A 14,754-nucleotide genomic window follows, 5' to 3' on the forward strand; every position below is an offset into this window, starting at 1 on the left:
CAGGGAGCAATGGGAAGAGTCCTGGGAGGCAAACAGATCTACCTGTGCGTCGCCGAACCGTTCCCATATCAGCTGGATCGTCTGGGGGTGGAGTCTCCACTCTCCGGGGAGAGGCTGAAACCGTGAGAGCTCGTCGGCTGCACAGTTCAGGTCTCCAGGGATGTGGACAGCACGAAGGGACCTCAGGCGCTTCTGACTCCACAAAACGAGATGGCGGGCGAGTTGAGACATACGGTGGGAGCGTAGACCGCCCTGGTGGTTGATGTACGCTACTACGGCCGTGTTGTCTGTCCTGACTAGCACATGTTGACCCTTCAGCAACGCTCGGAAGCGGTGCAGGGCGAACCATACAGCCAGTAACTCGAGGCAATTGACATGCAGAAGGCGCTGGGGTCCTGTCCAGGAGCCCGCGGCTGCTTGTCCATTGCACATGGCACCCCAGCCCGTGGATGATGCATCTGTTGTCACAACAACATGCCGGGAAGCTCGTTCTAAGGACACTCCGGTCCGTAGAAACTTGAGGTTCGACCACGGGGTGAGTGTCTGTAAGCAGGCCCGGGTCACTGGGACCCGGAGCGTGCCAGACCGCCATGCCCATCTCGGGACTCGATCGCGTAGCCAGTGCTGAAGCGGTCTCATATGAAGCAATTACCGCGGCTGCAGATGCCATATGCCCCAGGAGCCTCTGAAAGTGTTTCAGTGGAACCGCACTCTTGCCCTCGAGTTGTCGAAGGGAAGTCAGCAGAGACTGCGCGCGCTCGCTCGAAAGCTGCGCGCACATGGCGACCGAGTCGATATCCATACCGAGAAAAGAGATCCTCTGCGCGGGGCAAAGTTTGCTCTTCTCCCAGTTGACCCGAAGGCCCAGACGGGCTAGGTGATGGAGCACCAGATCTCTGTGTCCGCAAACCTGCTCTCGAGAGGGACCCAGTATGAGCCAGTCGTCGAGGTAGTTCAGGATGCGGACCCCGTGCTGCCGAAGGGGCGCAAGGGCTGCCTCGGCAATCTTCGTAAAGACGCGAGGGGACAGAGATAGCCCGAATGGTAGAACTGCGTACTGATATGCCCGCCCCTCGAAAGCAAACCGTAGGAACGGTCTGTGTCGAGGCAAAATGGAGACATGGAAGTAGGCGTCCTTCAGGTCGATCGCTGCAAACCAATCGTGTGGACGAACGCATTCGAAAAGGCGTTTCGCTGTCAACATCTTGAACGGAAACCGGTGAAGGTAACGGTTCAAGACGCGCAGGTCCAGGATTGGCCGTAGCCCACCGGTCTTTTTGGGTACAATGAAGTACGGGCTGTAAAACCCGCAATTCATCTCGGCTGGAGGGACAGGTTCGATCGCACCTTTCGCCAGTAGGGTGGCAATCTCCGCTCGCATGACGGGGGCGTTGGCCCCGATCATGGTGGAACGGACTCCCCGGAAGCAGGGAGGAACCTGCGCGAACTGAATCGCGTAGCCGCGCCTGACGGTCCGCTCGACCCAGCGGGACAGCCCTGGAAGCTGAAGCCAGACATCCAGAAACTGCACCAGCGGGGTCATACGGTGTACAGACGTACCCGGTGTGGGCTTGCAGCGATGCAGCGTCACCGGCCCGGACATGGGAGGCTGTGGGGCGTCCCGGTGCGGGGGCACGGTTGACAGCTGCGTCCTGACAGAGGAGACCAGGGAAGGACGCGCGTTCCACTGGGGTCTGCTCTGCCAGGAGGCTGGCGACAGAGTGGGATGCGAGTGGCGGGACCCGTGGGTGGCGCGCACCGTCATCACCGGACTCTGTGGGCTCAGGGATGGGAGTGTTAATTTTTTCTTTGACCAACATAGGGTGCTGCTGACCCGGGGGCCAGCAGCTGAACAAAGGATTCTCCCCCGGCCCTCCACCGGGGGAAGGAGTGGTCCTGCTACCATCTCCTCGAAAGAATTTCCCATCCCTGAGCCGTCCGTCTCAGGAGCGCCGCTTGGCCTGGCGTTTAGCGGGGCGCGGGGCGGCCTGAGGGGACTTGGACGCCTTCCTACGGCTTCCTCCGCGACCCGGCCCGGGTGAAGGCTGCTGCTTGGACCGGGTGGGAGGGGCGGGAGCCTTAGGAGGGCGTCCTCGGCGTGGAGCAGACTGAGGCGACTGTGCCGGCGGCTGGGTGGAGGCAGCAGCTGGCCGCCGGGGCAGTACGTGTTTGATTGCCTCAGTCTGCTTCTGGGCGATTGAGAACTGTTGGGCAAAGTCCTCAACCGCCCCGCCGAAGAGGCCGGCCTGGGATATGGGGGCATCGAGGAACCGGGTTCGCTCGGTGTCCCGCATATCGGCCAGGTTCAGCCACAGGTGACGCTCCTGGACCACATTTGTGGACATCACTTGACCCAGGGAGCGTGCGGTCACCTTCGTCGCCCGGAGAGCGAGGTCGGTGGCGGCACGCAGCTCATTTAAGAGCCCCGGATCAACTCCACCCTCGTGCATGTCCTTGAGGATCCTGGCCTGGTAGACCTGGAGGATCGCCATGGCATGCAGCGAAGCGGCAGCCTGCCCCGCGGCTCTGTGCGATTTCGACACCAAGGTTGATGTGAATCGACAGGCATTGGAGGGGTGCTTAGGATCACCACGCCAGGTTGAAGCGCTCTGAGGACACAGTTGCATCGCAACAGAACGTTCAACTGGAGGGACCCCAGTGTACCCTTTAGCTGCCGCCCCATCGAGGACGGAGAAGGCGGAGGAAGTCAGTGAACGGTCACGGGAAGACAACGGGGACTTCCAGGACCGCGTGAGTTCCTCATGCAGCTCGGGAAAGAAAGGTATTGAGGGCAAGGACTGACGGGTGTCAGCGCGAGCCCCCAAAAACCAATCATCGAGCCTTGAGCGTTCGGGACAGGTTGGAGGGTTCCACTCGATCCCTAGACTCGCGGCTGCCCGAGACAACATGGCTGTCAGCTCTGGATCTGACTCGGGCAATGCTGGCACGCCCGAGGGCGGCAGCACAGCCGAGTCATCATCTCCAGAGGACTCTAGCCCACCTTGTGATGCGGTGATCGACATCGCATCCTCCTCCGGAGCGCCAAATGAGATGCGCGGGGGGGCCGGAGCCGGCCCCGCGACCTGCATCTGAACACTCGCGGGTTGCAATGTGCAAGACGGGGGTGTGGCCCGAGGCATGAGCGTCGGGGCTTTGTTCCACACCGTAACCGTCAAGTCACCCTGACCACCAGCCGAAGTACTGGGCCTCTGGGACTCAGTAGATCGGGGTGTGGTAGAGGGGACTCTCACTTCAGTACGAAGGTCATGGAGTCTTGACCGCAACATTGCGATGGTCATGTTCCCGCAGTGAGAACATGACTCATCCGCGAACGCTGTCTGAGCATGCTGAAAGCCCAAACATACCAGACAGTGTTCGTGCCCATCAGAGGAGGAAAGCAACCGACCACACCCAGAAGTACACGGACGAGACATCCTGAAAAGGACGCGTCACGTGTAAGCTCTTTTATGAGAGGAAAGCCTCGCAGAGAACGCCGAAGCGCCCAGGGACCACACACCAGCTGTCTAGCGGACCACTGCGCAGATCAGCAGGCAGGCAGTATGATGATCACTGGAACGCGCCGAAAGGGAACTCTTTTTACATTTTAAAATTGCTTTTATGTAAAAAAAAAACTAAACAAAAAGACAATTGGATATCCTTAGGCTATTGTTCTTGGTCACACAATATTTTAAACTTTGTATTATACTTCCAAAATGTGGGGTTTTGTTCAGGACAGGTGTACAATTACAGAGTTTGGACTTTTTGTGTTTTTGCTTTGGCTAATAAACAAACCCACATTTGTTACCACCCAGAACACTCTAGAAACTGCATAGCAACACCCTTGCAATCACACACACACAACACTCTAGCATCATGACAGTGAGTTTTGCTTATTTAAAACCTAGTTTTAAAAAACGTTGTGATCTCTCCTCGGATACAGACATGTGGTAGTCCAGCTGGCTCTGAGAACTGTGCCGACTCTCCCTGTGGAGGCCTGAGCTGTGTGGACGGGGAAGGAAACAGGAAATGTGGAGGAGAGGGATGTGATGGCCTCACCACGCTGGCCCACAATGCCTGGCAGAAAGCCAAGGACTTTGACCTGGAGATTATCAGCGCCATGGAGGAAGTGGACAAGCTGTCCAAAATGGTGAGGTTTCTCAGCAGACACTGTATCTGCTATTGATATGATGGAGGATTTTGCAATTATTTTCTAGAGATTTTCTGCATTTTCTTTCTCTATTTGGCTCTTTTTACTGTTAAGCACTTGATAACTGCTGAATGCCTTTTTGAAGACATTTAAATGCCTTTGGATATGCCTTTGTAAAACTACAGGGAGACATTAAGGCTTCTCTTTGTTGACGACAACAGATAAACCATTCTCATGATGAATTTGGGAAGATGGTTGGCGTATGTTGCGTTCCCAAATGCAAATTATAACCGACTCTAACACTGCAGAGTAGCATTTACTGTGAATCGAAACTGAAAATTAACACACTGCTGTATAATTACATTACAACCGTTGTGATTTGATGACCGTACTAAGTACTAATCACATTCTCACTATGCATTGTCAAAATTCATAAAAAAAGTTACCAGGCAACTGGCGAGTAACACCTTCTCAATTGCGATTTTTACTCGGATTTGGCGCTTTGAAGCCTGGCTAACATGCTAGTTGTGTCCTGCAGATGGTGGGATACATACGGAAAAATCACACCCCTATAAAGAGTCCTTAATATGTGTGTTCAGGTGTCAGAGGCAAAGGTAAAAGCTGACGAAGCAAAGCTAAATGCTCAGGAGGTGCTGGCGAAGACCAATGAGACCAAAAAACGCGTGGACGGCAGCAACGAGGAGCTACGCCAACTCATCAAACAGATTCGAGACTTCCTCACCCGTAAGACACACTTAACAAGTTTCCCTTGAGATAAGTTGTTTGGATGAGGAAGATTGGCTTGAATTTCAACTCCTACTGTATCTGTTTCTTCAGAAGATGGAGCGGACCTGGAAAGCATCGAGGCCGTGGCCAATGAAGTTCTGCAGATGCAGATGCCCACCACACCAGCCCAGCTGCAGAACCTGACAGCGGAGATCAGGGAGCGCGTGGGCAGCTTGACAGATGTTGAGGACATACTCAATCAGAGTGCCGCCGACATCCTGAGAGCAGAAAGCCTGCTGGAACAAGCCCGCAAGGCCAGGTCTGAGATATATTCAATCCCAGAGAACAGATTGATACAGTTTGAACAGGCACCTGCCACAAATCAGCAACACAATAACCGGAGCAATTTTATTCTTCTATTCTTTTTCTGCAAGGTTAGCAAACTGATTGTCAAAATTTGCCATTTTGCAAGCTAGGTTATATTTTTTGCAACAGACTATTTAATCTTACTATTTAATTTAACCAACATAATCTTTCTCCACTCCATATTTTATAAAATATATTTTCAGTGTTTCTGCTGCAATCATGACAAAGATGCTTGTTTAAAAAAGAAATCATTAACCGAAACTGGGAGTATTGGCATATTAAATTAATATATTAAATATATTTCGAATGATACACCTACTGAGTTTATCCAACCTTATAGCAAACCTCAACTGCTTGATTGTTAAATAGTTGAAAAATCTATATGTATGTAAAAATGTTTATATAGAATAACTTTGCCTATAAACCGTATACTCACATAAAGCAATATATATTATATAGAACAATATCGACTGTGTGATTTATTTATATTGTTGCAAAAATGTATTATATCGCCCAGCTCTTTATATAAAGATGGATAAGTATATCTAACTTCATCCGCATACATACTCACGCAAAGCGATAGTATATCCTAATATATATAGCAAATCTCACCTACTTCAATGCTTGTATAGTAACAAAGTGTAAACTATATTAACGCTAAGCTATAATCTGCTAAATGTGACTGAGGCATGTTGATATTATAAGATATTACAGTCATTAACATCATATTTGTTAGTAAAGCTGTTTTAAAACAGTTTGTATTGTGAAAAAAGCTATATAAATCAATTTGACACGTTGACTCGAAGTTTCGTATGTTCTTCAATTAAACCAATGATCATTGAATGAGAAAAATAAATATTTCAGCTTGATTTCATTTTATTTAGCATTTAGAGTAAGGTTATTCTAATATATTAATAACAATTTGTTCATTTTAATACATTTAAGTCATGCTGCGGCCCCTTCGGGTGTTTGCCGAGGCCCCCTAGTTGAGAACCACAGCACTAAAGTGTACCATATCTGTGGCAGTATTGCCACCTAGTGGCCAGTTCATTTAACACGTTTGTTTGTTTTCTATTTTTCACAGGAAGGAGGCGACAGATGTAAAAGACACAGCTGAGATGGTGAAGGAGGCCTTGCAGCAGGCCGAACGCGCTCAGAGTTCTGTGACCGAGGCCTTGAAGCAGGCTAAAGCTGACATCGAGGGAACACAAGACTTGCTGGTCTCGGTAAGTCTACACTGGTTTACATCAGCAGTCATTTGTTCTAAACTTGATTTGGTCATGAATAATTTGCTTTTGGATGAATCAAAGTGACTCTTTTGTCCAAAAGGTGGAATCAGAGACATCCGACTCGGAGCTAAAACTGAGTAATGCCACCCGACGGCTCCTGAAGTTGGAAAGTGATGTAGCTTTGCTGAAAGAAAAGGCTCTCAATACCTCCACAAGCACCAACAGCACAGAGAAAGAGGCTGAACGCATTAACGCACTGGCTGAACAGATCAAAAAGGTGCCTGTAATATCTGGACGTTACCTCATTTTTTGGTATTAATTGTTTTGCGTTTTTAACCTCTTATGCTGTGGTTGACTGTTTATGCAGGATCTAGATTCAGAGCTGAAAGACAAGTACAGTACTGTTGAAGAGCTGATCACACAGAAGGCTGAAGGAGTGGCAGAGGCCAAGAAAAGAGCAGAGGAACTCCAACAGGAGGCCAAAAATCTGTTGCTACAGGCCAGCGAAAAACTTCAGCTTCTGAAAAGTAAGTGCATTTCTAAGTGCTAATTATGAAGCAAATATTACACATATCTGCATGAAATCGGGGTTTAAAATAGTGACGTACTGAAATAAAAATTCTGGGCTGAAAACCGAAAATTCAGGATGCACTTGGCAGAAAAAATGAAAATAACTTTTATTTGATGATAATCAAAACACAGGCGAAGAAGAAGCAGAAACTTATATCTCATATAAGCAGATGCATATGTAAATAAAATAATGCGATCGTCAACATTAAACATCATATAAATCAAAACTAATGTTATTGAATGAAATTGGGGGATTGATGGACTCCATCTGTGTTTTGATAACTGATCTGAATCCCATCTGTATGTAAATTAGTCTGTTAAAAACACACATTTTTCCTCAAAATGCTTTTTTCATGAAACATACCCACATTCAAGTGTTGATAAAAAAGAATGAAGGAAGCTAGAATAAAACAGAGGCTGTGTTCTTTCTTTTGATATATTGCATGTTCAGATATTCACACAAGATATTCTGTGGGCCATGGAACTTGACCAAAAATGCTGGCGGTGACTGGCAAATTTCTTGTTTACGTTCATATCAGTGGTATATCTGCGGCATATACACTGATGCCGATATATCTGCGTCAGGCTCATATCGGCCGATAAAATCGGCAGACCGATAAATGGGTCAGGCTCTAATAATGTCTATATCTGAATGCATACTTGAGACAAACTGACTTTAGGACCCAACGGAACAGCTCATTTGCTCCATATAGAGCTGCAAGGCCATCTAGTGGCAAGAGTCATGAAATATTATATTATCTTTTTTCCACAAGAGGTCGGCAAAAACACCCAATGTAAGATATTTTAGACTGAATTAATAGGGTTATGCATGAAATTTTGAGTTATTTTGAATTTAAGTTGAAAGAATGTGAAGAATGTGCTTAAATGACTATTTAGTATTTATTGATCAAATTTAGTAATTTAAAGATAAAAAAATGCATTCAAAAATATTATCAAAATGAAACAAAACAAGCTTTCTGAACAAAGAAAAAATGAAGTATAATTTTAGGGCTTTGACCCACGAGGGAAGGATTTGTTACAAAGTGCAAGGGAAGAATGGGGGTTAAACGTCACTGTTTCGGTCAATGATTTTGGCTCTCCAAAAGAATTAGGTAGCCAAAATTTCAGTGCATCACTAAAAAGAACTATCATACAACTGTTTCCAATTTAGTGTTTAGTGTCCTCAATTACGAAGAGCTAAACTTCTACTGTTTTGCAGATCTTGAAAAGAGCTATGATGAAAATCAGAAGCTGCTGGAGGACAAGGCCAATGAGCTGGTGGATCTGGAGAAGGCTGTGAAAGAACTGCTTCAGGAGATCAGTCACAAAGTTACCGTCTACAGCACCTGTCTGTTTTAACGCTACTACAGACTGCATTAGGATAATAAATTATATGACCTTCTTTGTGAGTTTTACAACTGTTACAGTTACAACTCGACCCACACATGTATCTTTTATCACTGTTACACACTTTTGCGACCACAAGAGAATGTAATTTGGATTTTAAAATATAAAAGACCAAAGAGTGAATGTAAGATATGCCCAACATAACTTTGAGACTGCAATTACAATGACCTCATTGTTTCGATTTAGGATAAAAATAGTTCAAATAAGAAGCAAAATAATGTAAATATGACTCACTTTTTTACTTTTCTGTCAGATATCTGGACCAATTTATAAATGCCATGAAAATGAAATCAGAATAAACTCAAGTTTATTACTCAATACTATAGTGTGAAGTTGTCTCTGTTTTTTTTTACTCTCCCAACACATCCTTGAGTTAAGATACAATCTGAGCACATCCCTGCATTCTTATTAAACTTTATTAGAAGGAAATAACAGTCGAGATTCGTGTATTGTGGTAGAATCACTCTTTCCCTTTCAGTCGGTCACATTCAAAATTACGTCAGAATATTCTGACGAATGGGGTCTTATCCTGAGAGCCCAGTCACCTTCGAGTGGTTCAAAACGAGCCAATGGTACACTGAGTACCGTCCCGCTCTGTGGGTATATTAGGAGCAATGCAAGCTCATTCAAGCTTTTGCTTCGAGCTGTAACGTACATCAACTGCCAGGGTGGTCTACTCCTGTCGCATGTCACAACTCGCTCGCCATCTCCTATGGAGTCAGAAGCATCTGAGGTCGCTTTGTGCCATTTACATCTCGGGCAAGCTCACTAGTGCAGCTGAAAAGCTCTCACCCCGGGGAATGGAGACTCCATCCCAAGACGGTTTCGCTTCGGAGCTGAGCACTTCTCAGTAACTGCTTGCATTCACCGGAGTGTGTTCAACGAGCCCTTCAGTTCGTGTTGGTGTGACAGCACGGTTTAGCAGAGATTCTTCAGCTTCCTGCCATCCAGCTGCAGTCTTCCCTGGGCGCTTCAGCACAGCTGAAAGAGCTATTTTCTTTGACTAAAACAGCTTACAGGTGCATCTTTTTCAAGACGTCATTCAGTCCATGTGCTTCTGGGTGCGACCGATACATGGGTCTGTCTGACAGCCACGAGCGCTGCGTCGCGTGTCTGGACATTCAGCACCCTGAAGCGGTGTTCGTGGATGGTTCTTGTTCCCACTGCGGGAACATGACCATTGCGATGTTAAAGGGTAACTCCACCCACTGGCAATATTTGAAAAATGCTGGAAAAGTGGGCAGAGCCCAGCGAAGACAGAGGGGAAGAACCGAGGGCGGGACTGAGCGGAGGGCGTGAACCTGAGACCCGTGGTGACGGATTGATTGACAGCTGTCTGACTCACGAGTCGCAAAGATGGAGAATGACTGGAGTGACGCCAGCTTTGCAACAGAGCGGTCATTCTCCTACCTTCGCATGAAGTGGAGGAGGGTGAATTGTCTGTGGACACAGACCCAGAGCCTTATCACAGCGCAAGAGAACTGACCTAATCTATGAACAGTCAAATCCTGAATATACTGAATGCCACTAAAAATAGATCAGATACATACGGTGTATTTTCATTCAAATTAACTGAATCAATAAGCAGCGCAGGACCAATAAGTTCAAACCTAATAGCCTATTATAAACAGATTTCCTCAAATAAAATTTAGACTAGCCAGCACGTTACAGTATTGTTGTTCGTTACCGCGGCAACCACTTGCGCGTCAGAGTTTGAAAGTGTGTCTCATGTATGAAAATTATCTGTACACATGACAGCCGGCAATAATATCGCAAGAAAAGCCTGACGTGTACTGACAACTGCATTATTTATCTGCATTTTCTTCATTACAATGTTAAAACAAGTAAGTTTCATTCATAATGACTCTACTTGGTGTAACATGAGGTACTGGAGTGAAGCCGTTCTCATCATGTGAATGGGGAAAACATTTCTGAGGGCGTGGTGAGCTCGTACCAGGGGCGTGGTAGTGAGCCGCTGGAAGAACCATCATACGTCACGATGTACCACAACGTCCAATAGGAAAATTCAACTGCAATAGCCACCGTTCAACCTTAAGAGGGCAGCACTTTGGCGGTTTTACACCATATTTTATAGAATTAAAACACTTTATACCCAAATGTCAAAACATATACTCGAATCAATGAACAGCATTAATAAAGCCCCAGTATTACAGAGCTTTAACTAAAAAAAGTTTTTTTAGGGTTTAGTTACCCTTTAAGGTTGAGACTTGAGTTCCTATGGGATAGAGTCCCCTCTGCCACACCCCAATCTAGCTGCTCTTTACATAAGAGGTCTTCTTTGGCTGGTGGCCAGGGTGACCTGACGGTGGCGTTGTGGGCTTCCCCGACGAGCCAACCTCCACACTGGTGGGCAAGGCCTACAGAGCTGTGGGACAAGCCGGCGCCGCTTTGCATGCCATGGCCATCCTGCCGGTCCATCAGGCGAAAGTGGGCAGTGCTGACCCGGGACTACCGACTTCGTCACTGCACGGACCCTGGGTCAGGGGATGTTCACATTGGTGGTCCAGGAGCACTACCTATGGCTAAACCTGGTAGACATGAGGGAGTCGGACCAAACCCAGCTCCTAAACTCCCCGGTCTCTCAGGCTGGCCTCTTCGGCAATTCTCAGCCAGCCCAGTCTGAGGTGATCAAGCATGTGCTGCCTCGGCGGCCCGCAGCTGCTTTCTCCCCCGCCGCTGGCTCAGCCACCTCAGCCTGCTTATCGCCGAGGGAGCCCCCCAGCAGCCTCCTCCACTCCACAGCAGCAGCCTTTACCCGGGTCGCAGCGAGGAGCCGGTCGCAAGAAGGCGCGCAACCCGTCTCCGGCCCTCCTAAGCCTGCCAAGCATCAGGCCAAGCGGCAATCCCGAGACGGGCGATCCGGTGGTGATGTCGGTTCTACAGGAGATGGTAGCAGGGCCACTCGTTCCCCCGGAAGAGGGCTGGGGGAGGATCCTTTTTTCTTTTCATTCTGTTCATCCGCTGGCCCCATGGTCAGTGGTACCCAAATTTTCCATAAAAGAGCTGTTTCCTCTACCTCCGGGTCCCAAGAGGCTGCGGATGACAGCAGGCGATGTAACACCTAGCTACTCTCGTCTTCCTCTTCCTTTGTCGCCAGAAACCAGTCCGAGCCAGCCAGAGAATGTCAAGATTGGCAAAAACTCTGTCATTACACTGAGTCAGATGAGTGCATGCACTCTGCCCTTGCCAGGGGATGCTACGCCTCCCATACCATCTGTTCCATCTCGCTGCCCCACCATGGGTACACCTGTAGTTCCATTGACCCGGATAGCTTGGTTTCTGGGAGCCTGGCTAGAGCTGCCCAGTCCATCCCACTGCCTCATTCAAACGAATCCGGCCTGCCGACAGACCTTTACCCCATGGTCGAACCTTGCTTTTCTACGGGCAGGTGTTCCCCTGGACAGGACCCAGCATGTCAATTGCCTCGAGTTGCTAGCAGTACGGCTTGCACTGCACCACTTCTAGGTCCTGCTAGAGGGCAAGCACGTACTGGTCCAATCGGACAACACTGCGACTGTAGCGTACATCAACCGCCAGGGTGGTCTACTCCTGTCGCATGTCACAACTCGCTCGCCATCTCCTCATATGGAGTCAGAAGCATTTGTGCCATTCACATCCCGGGCAAGCTCAATCGTGCAGCCGAAGAGCTCTCACGACAGCAATCTCACCGCCGGGAATGCCAAGATGGTTCAGCTGATTTGGGAACACTTCGGAGACGCTCAGGTAGATCTGTTTGCCTTTCCAGACACTTCCCACTGCCAGCTGTTTTACTCCCTGACCGAGGGCACTCTCGGCACTGATGCACTGGCACACAGCTGGCCGCGGGACCTGCGCAAGTATGCGTTTCCCCAGTTAACCTTCTCGCACAGACATTGTGCAAGATCAGGGAGGACGAGGAGCAGGTCCTCATGGTTGCACCCTATTGGCCCTGCCAGACCTGGTTCTCCAAACTTGTACTCCTCGCGACAGCCCCTCCCTGGCCAATCCCTCTGAGGAAGGACCTCCTTCTCACCTTTCCAGTTGCAAGCATTTGGATTCACTATCACTTGGATTGTAGTATATACATGGTTAGTACAGACACTTGCATGAGGACCATAAACACACTGGGACTCATTCGGACTGTTTTAGGGTATGGTGTATTGGATTCTATGCTTTTAACATCCTGAGGTTTCCTAGTTTGACTGTGTTGTTTTAAGTGAATATTGTAAATACACAGTTGGTTTTCCACTTTAGAACTGTCGTTGGTCTCGTCTTTTTAAACACTCCAAAATCTCTCGCAGTATTATCTGACCCCATTTTAATTCAAGTAACATCTTCCAATAAGGCCGAGTGTTACATATGGTGGTCCGTAAGGGGAACGTGAAAAGATTTTATACACTGTGTTGATAAAAGTGTTCTATGGGTGGCGACAAAACAAGTTATTTGCTGCTCATTTTAATACATCAGCTGAATTTAATAATGAATAGTTTTTACAATGTGAGTGTATGTTGCCGTGTGCTGAGGTGGTTGCTCTTAAGAACATTGTTTTAAAACTGGTGAAGAATTTTAAAGACACTTTGTTGTTGTTGTTGTAAATCCTAGACAGCAGTGATTAAACGAAAAGCAATTTTTCCTGACCAGGGTGAGTGATCTCATCAATGTCTCAAAAGTCCGCATTGAACATTTTTAAGTTAAGAGTTTTTAATTTAAACAATTCTCAGCAAATTATTCCAAGACCAATTCATTTCAGCTTTGCCATCCACATTCATTATATTTCTACCCTGTACAACACACACACACACAAACCTTTTAGAAATCAATCAATTGTTTTTAAAGAAATTAATACGTGTACTCAGGAACTGTATTGGTCAAGTGACAATACTTTTTTTTGTTTCCTTTCCCCCCCAAATACATTCTTTTGAATATGCTCATTATCAAATATTCCTGAAAAAATATTAAGCAACAAAAACTGATCTCAACATTAATAATAAGAAATGTTTCTTGAGCACCAAATATAGAGCTTAAAATGATTTTTGAAGGATCATGTAACTGAAGACTGGAGTAAAAATGTATTTGCATGTATTTGTTAAATATGCGTCATATGTCTCTGGAATAAAATATTCTGTTCACAAGTGAACTTTAAACTTGGCCATTCATTAACTTGACCATCCTGGATGTCCTGACCCCATTTTTCCCTTTGTAGAGATTCAACTTTGGTCAAATCAATGTAAGATTGTCCATGAACGAAGCTCATCAAACAAACCACCCTCACCGAACCATTAGCGAGTCTTAAAACTAGTCCATGGGGTCAAAATGGCCAAAGGGGGACCTTTTCCCCCTTCCTGCCTTATCTCAAACCAGCTCAGTTGGTCAATGTGTTTTCTTTGTAAATGAGACTTTTCTTTGTTCCACAAACATAAAAGTCTGTAAGACCACATGGACAAGAAACAAACATTTGCGACGACATTCCCATGGCCCGAAATCAGCATAGACCTTAAGCAGTGACACCTCGCTTCCCCCTGGACACCTCCTCTCTCTCAATCTGCACATTCCAGAGACTCTCTCTAAAATCAAACAAAGACTTACTCATGGTTTTAACAAACCACAGCCTTAAAATCACTGCCAATAATATGAATTAATCACCAGTAGGTGCCTGACTTGTATCTTATGTATAATGTATGTTTATGGAGTTCTTTCTGTGTGTCAAGCATTTATTACCGCCAATTTGTATGTTTTAATGTACATTTATCACAGCTCAATTCGTATTCTTCAGAACAGGTAGTAGGCATCAACCGGCCTCCCTGCAAGGAAGTCTCGACGCCGTGGCCCACGAGTGGGCCCTGGAGGCTCTTCTCCACTGGTGTCGACGTCAGCAGTAACCTCGTCAGCTACTCTCCTTGGGGATGAGTTCCCAGGTGTGAACTGGATTTCCAGGCTTTGTCAGCAGCAGACAGCTGCCGCCAGCCCAGGCGCAGCAGCCAGCCTTCTTAAGGCCGCCCTGAGGGGTAGGCTCCCGGTTTGGTTTACCTTTACTCAGATGGTAGGCCCGATTGGCCTCCCTGAGGGCCTGCTGTGGTCAGCAGGCGCTGCCTGGTCTCCCCCGAGGGGGCACGACTGGCATTGAGTCCCTCGATGGCTGGTATAAGCTGCTAGTAGGCGCTGTATGGCTAGCACGAGTGCTAGTAGGTAGTAGGCCTCAACCGGCCTCCCCTAATGCAGCCGCTGGGGCGGTGACCATGAAGTGCCATGAGTAGCACATTCTGGCTTGGGCGGCTCGCTCTGCTATCAGGTGGAGGCATTGCGCCTCCC

At 47.5% G+C, this 14,754-nt stretch overlaps 1 protein-coding gene across 1 annotated transcript in view; it reads left to right on the forward strand.

Annotated features, from left to right (window-relative positions):
- lamb1a (laminin, beta 1a) overlaps positions 1–8,865 on the forward strand; it is a 48,836-nt gene extending 39,971 nt beyond the window's left edge. Inside the window, exons 27-33 of the mRNA XM_079810246.1 lie at positions 3,941–4,147; positions 4,747–4,891; positions 4,985–5,192; positions 6,324–6,465; positions 6,569–6,745; positions 6,836–6,995; positions 8,258–8,865. Of these exons, the coding sequence (XP_079666372.1) occupies positions 3,941–4,147; positions 4,747–4,891; positions 4,985–5,192; positions 6,324–6,465; positions 6,569–6,745; positions 6,836–6,995; positions 8,258–8,397 (1,179 nt within the window). The 3' untranslated portion in view covers positions 8,398–8,865. The remainder of the gene's footprint in view (positions 1–3,940; positions 4,148–4,746; positions 4,892–4,984; positions 5,193–6,323; positions 6,466–6,568; positions 6,746–6,835; positions 6,996–8,257) is intronic.
- Positions 8,866–14,754: the final 5,889 nt, after the last annotated feature.

The sequence above is a fragment of the Gobio gobio genome, assembly GCF_949357685.1.
Source record: "Gobio gobio genome assembly, chromosome: 25".
NCBI classification, from domain to species: domain Eukaryota; kingdom Metazoa; phylum Chordata; class Actinopteri; order Cypriniformes; family Gobionidae; genus Gobio; species Gobio gobio.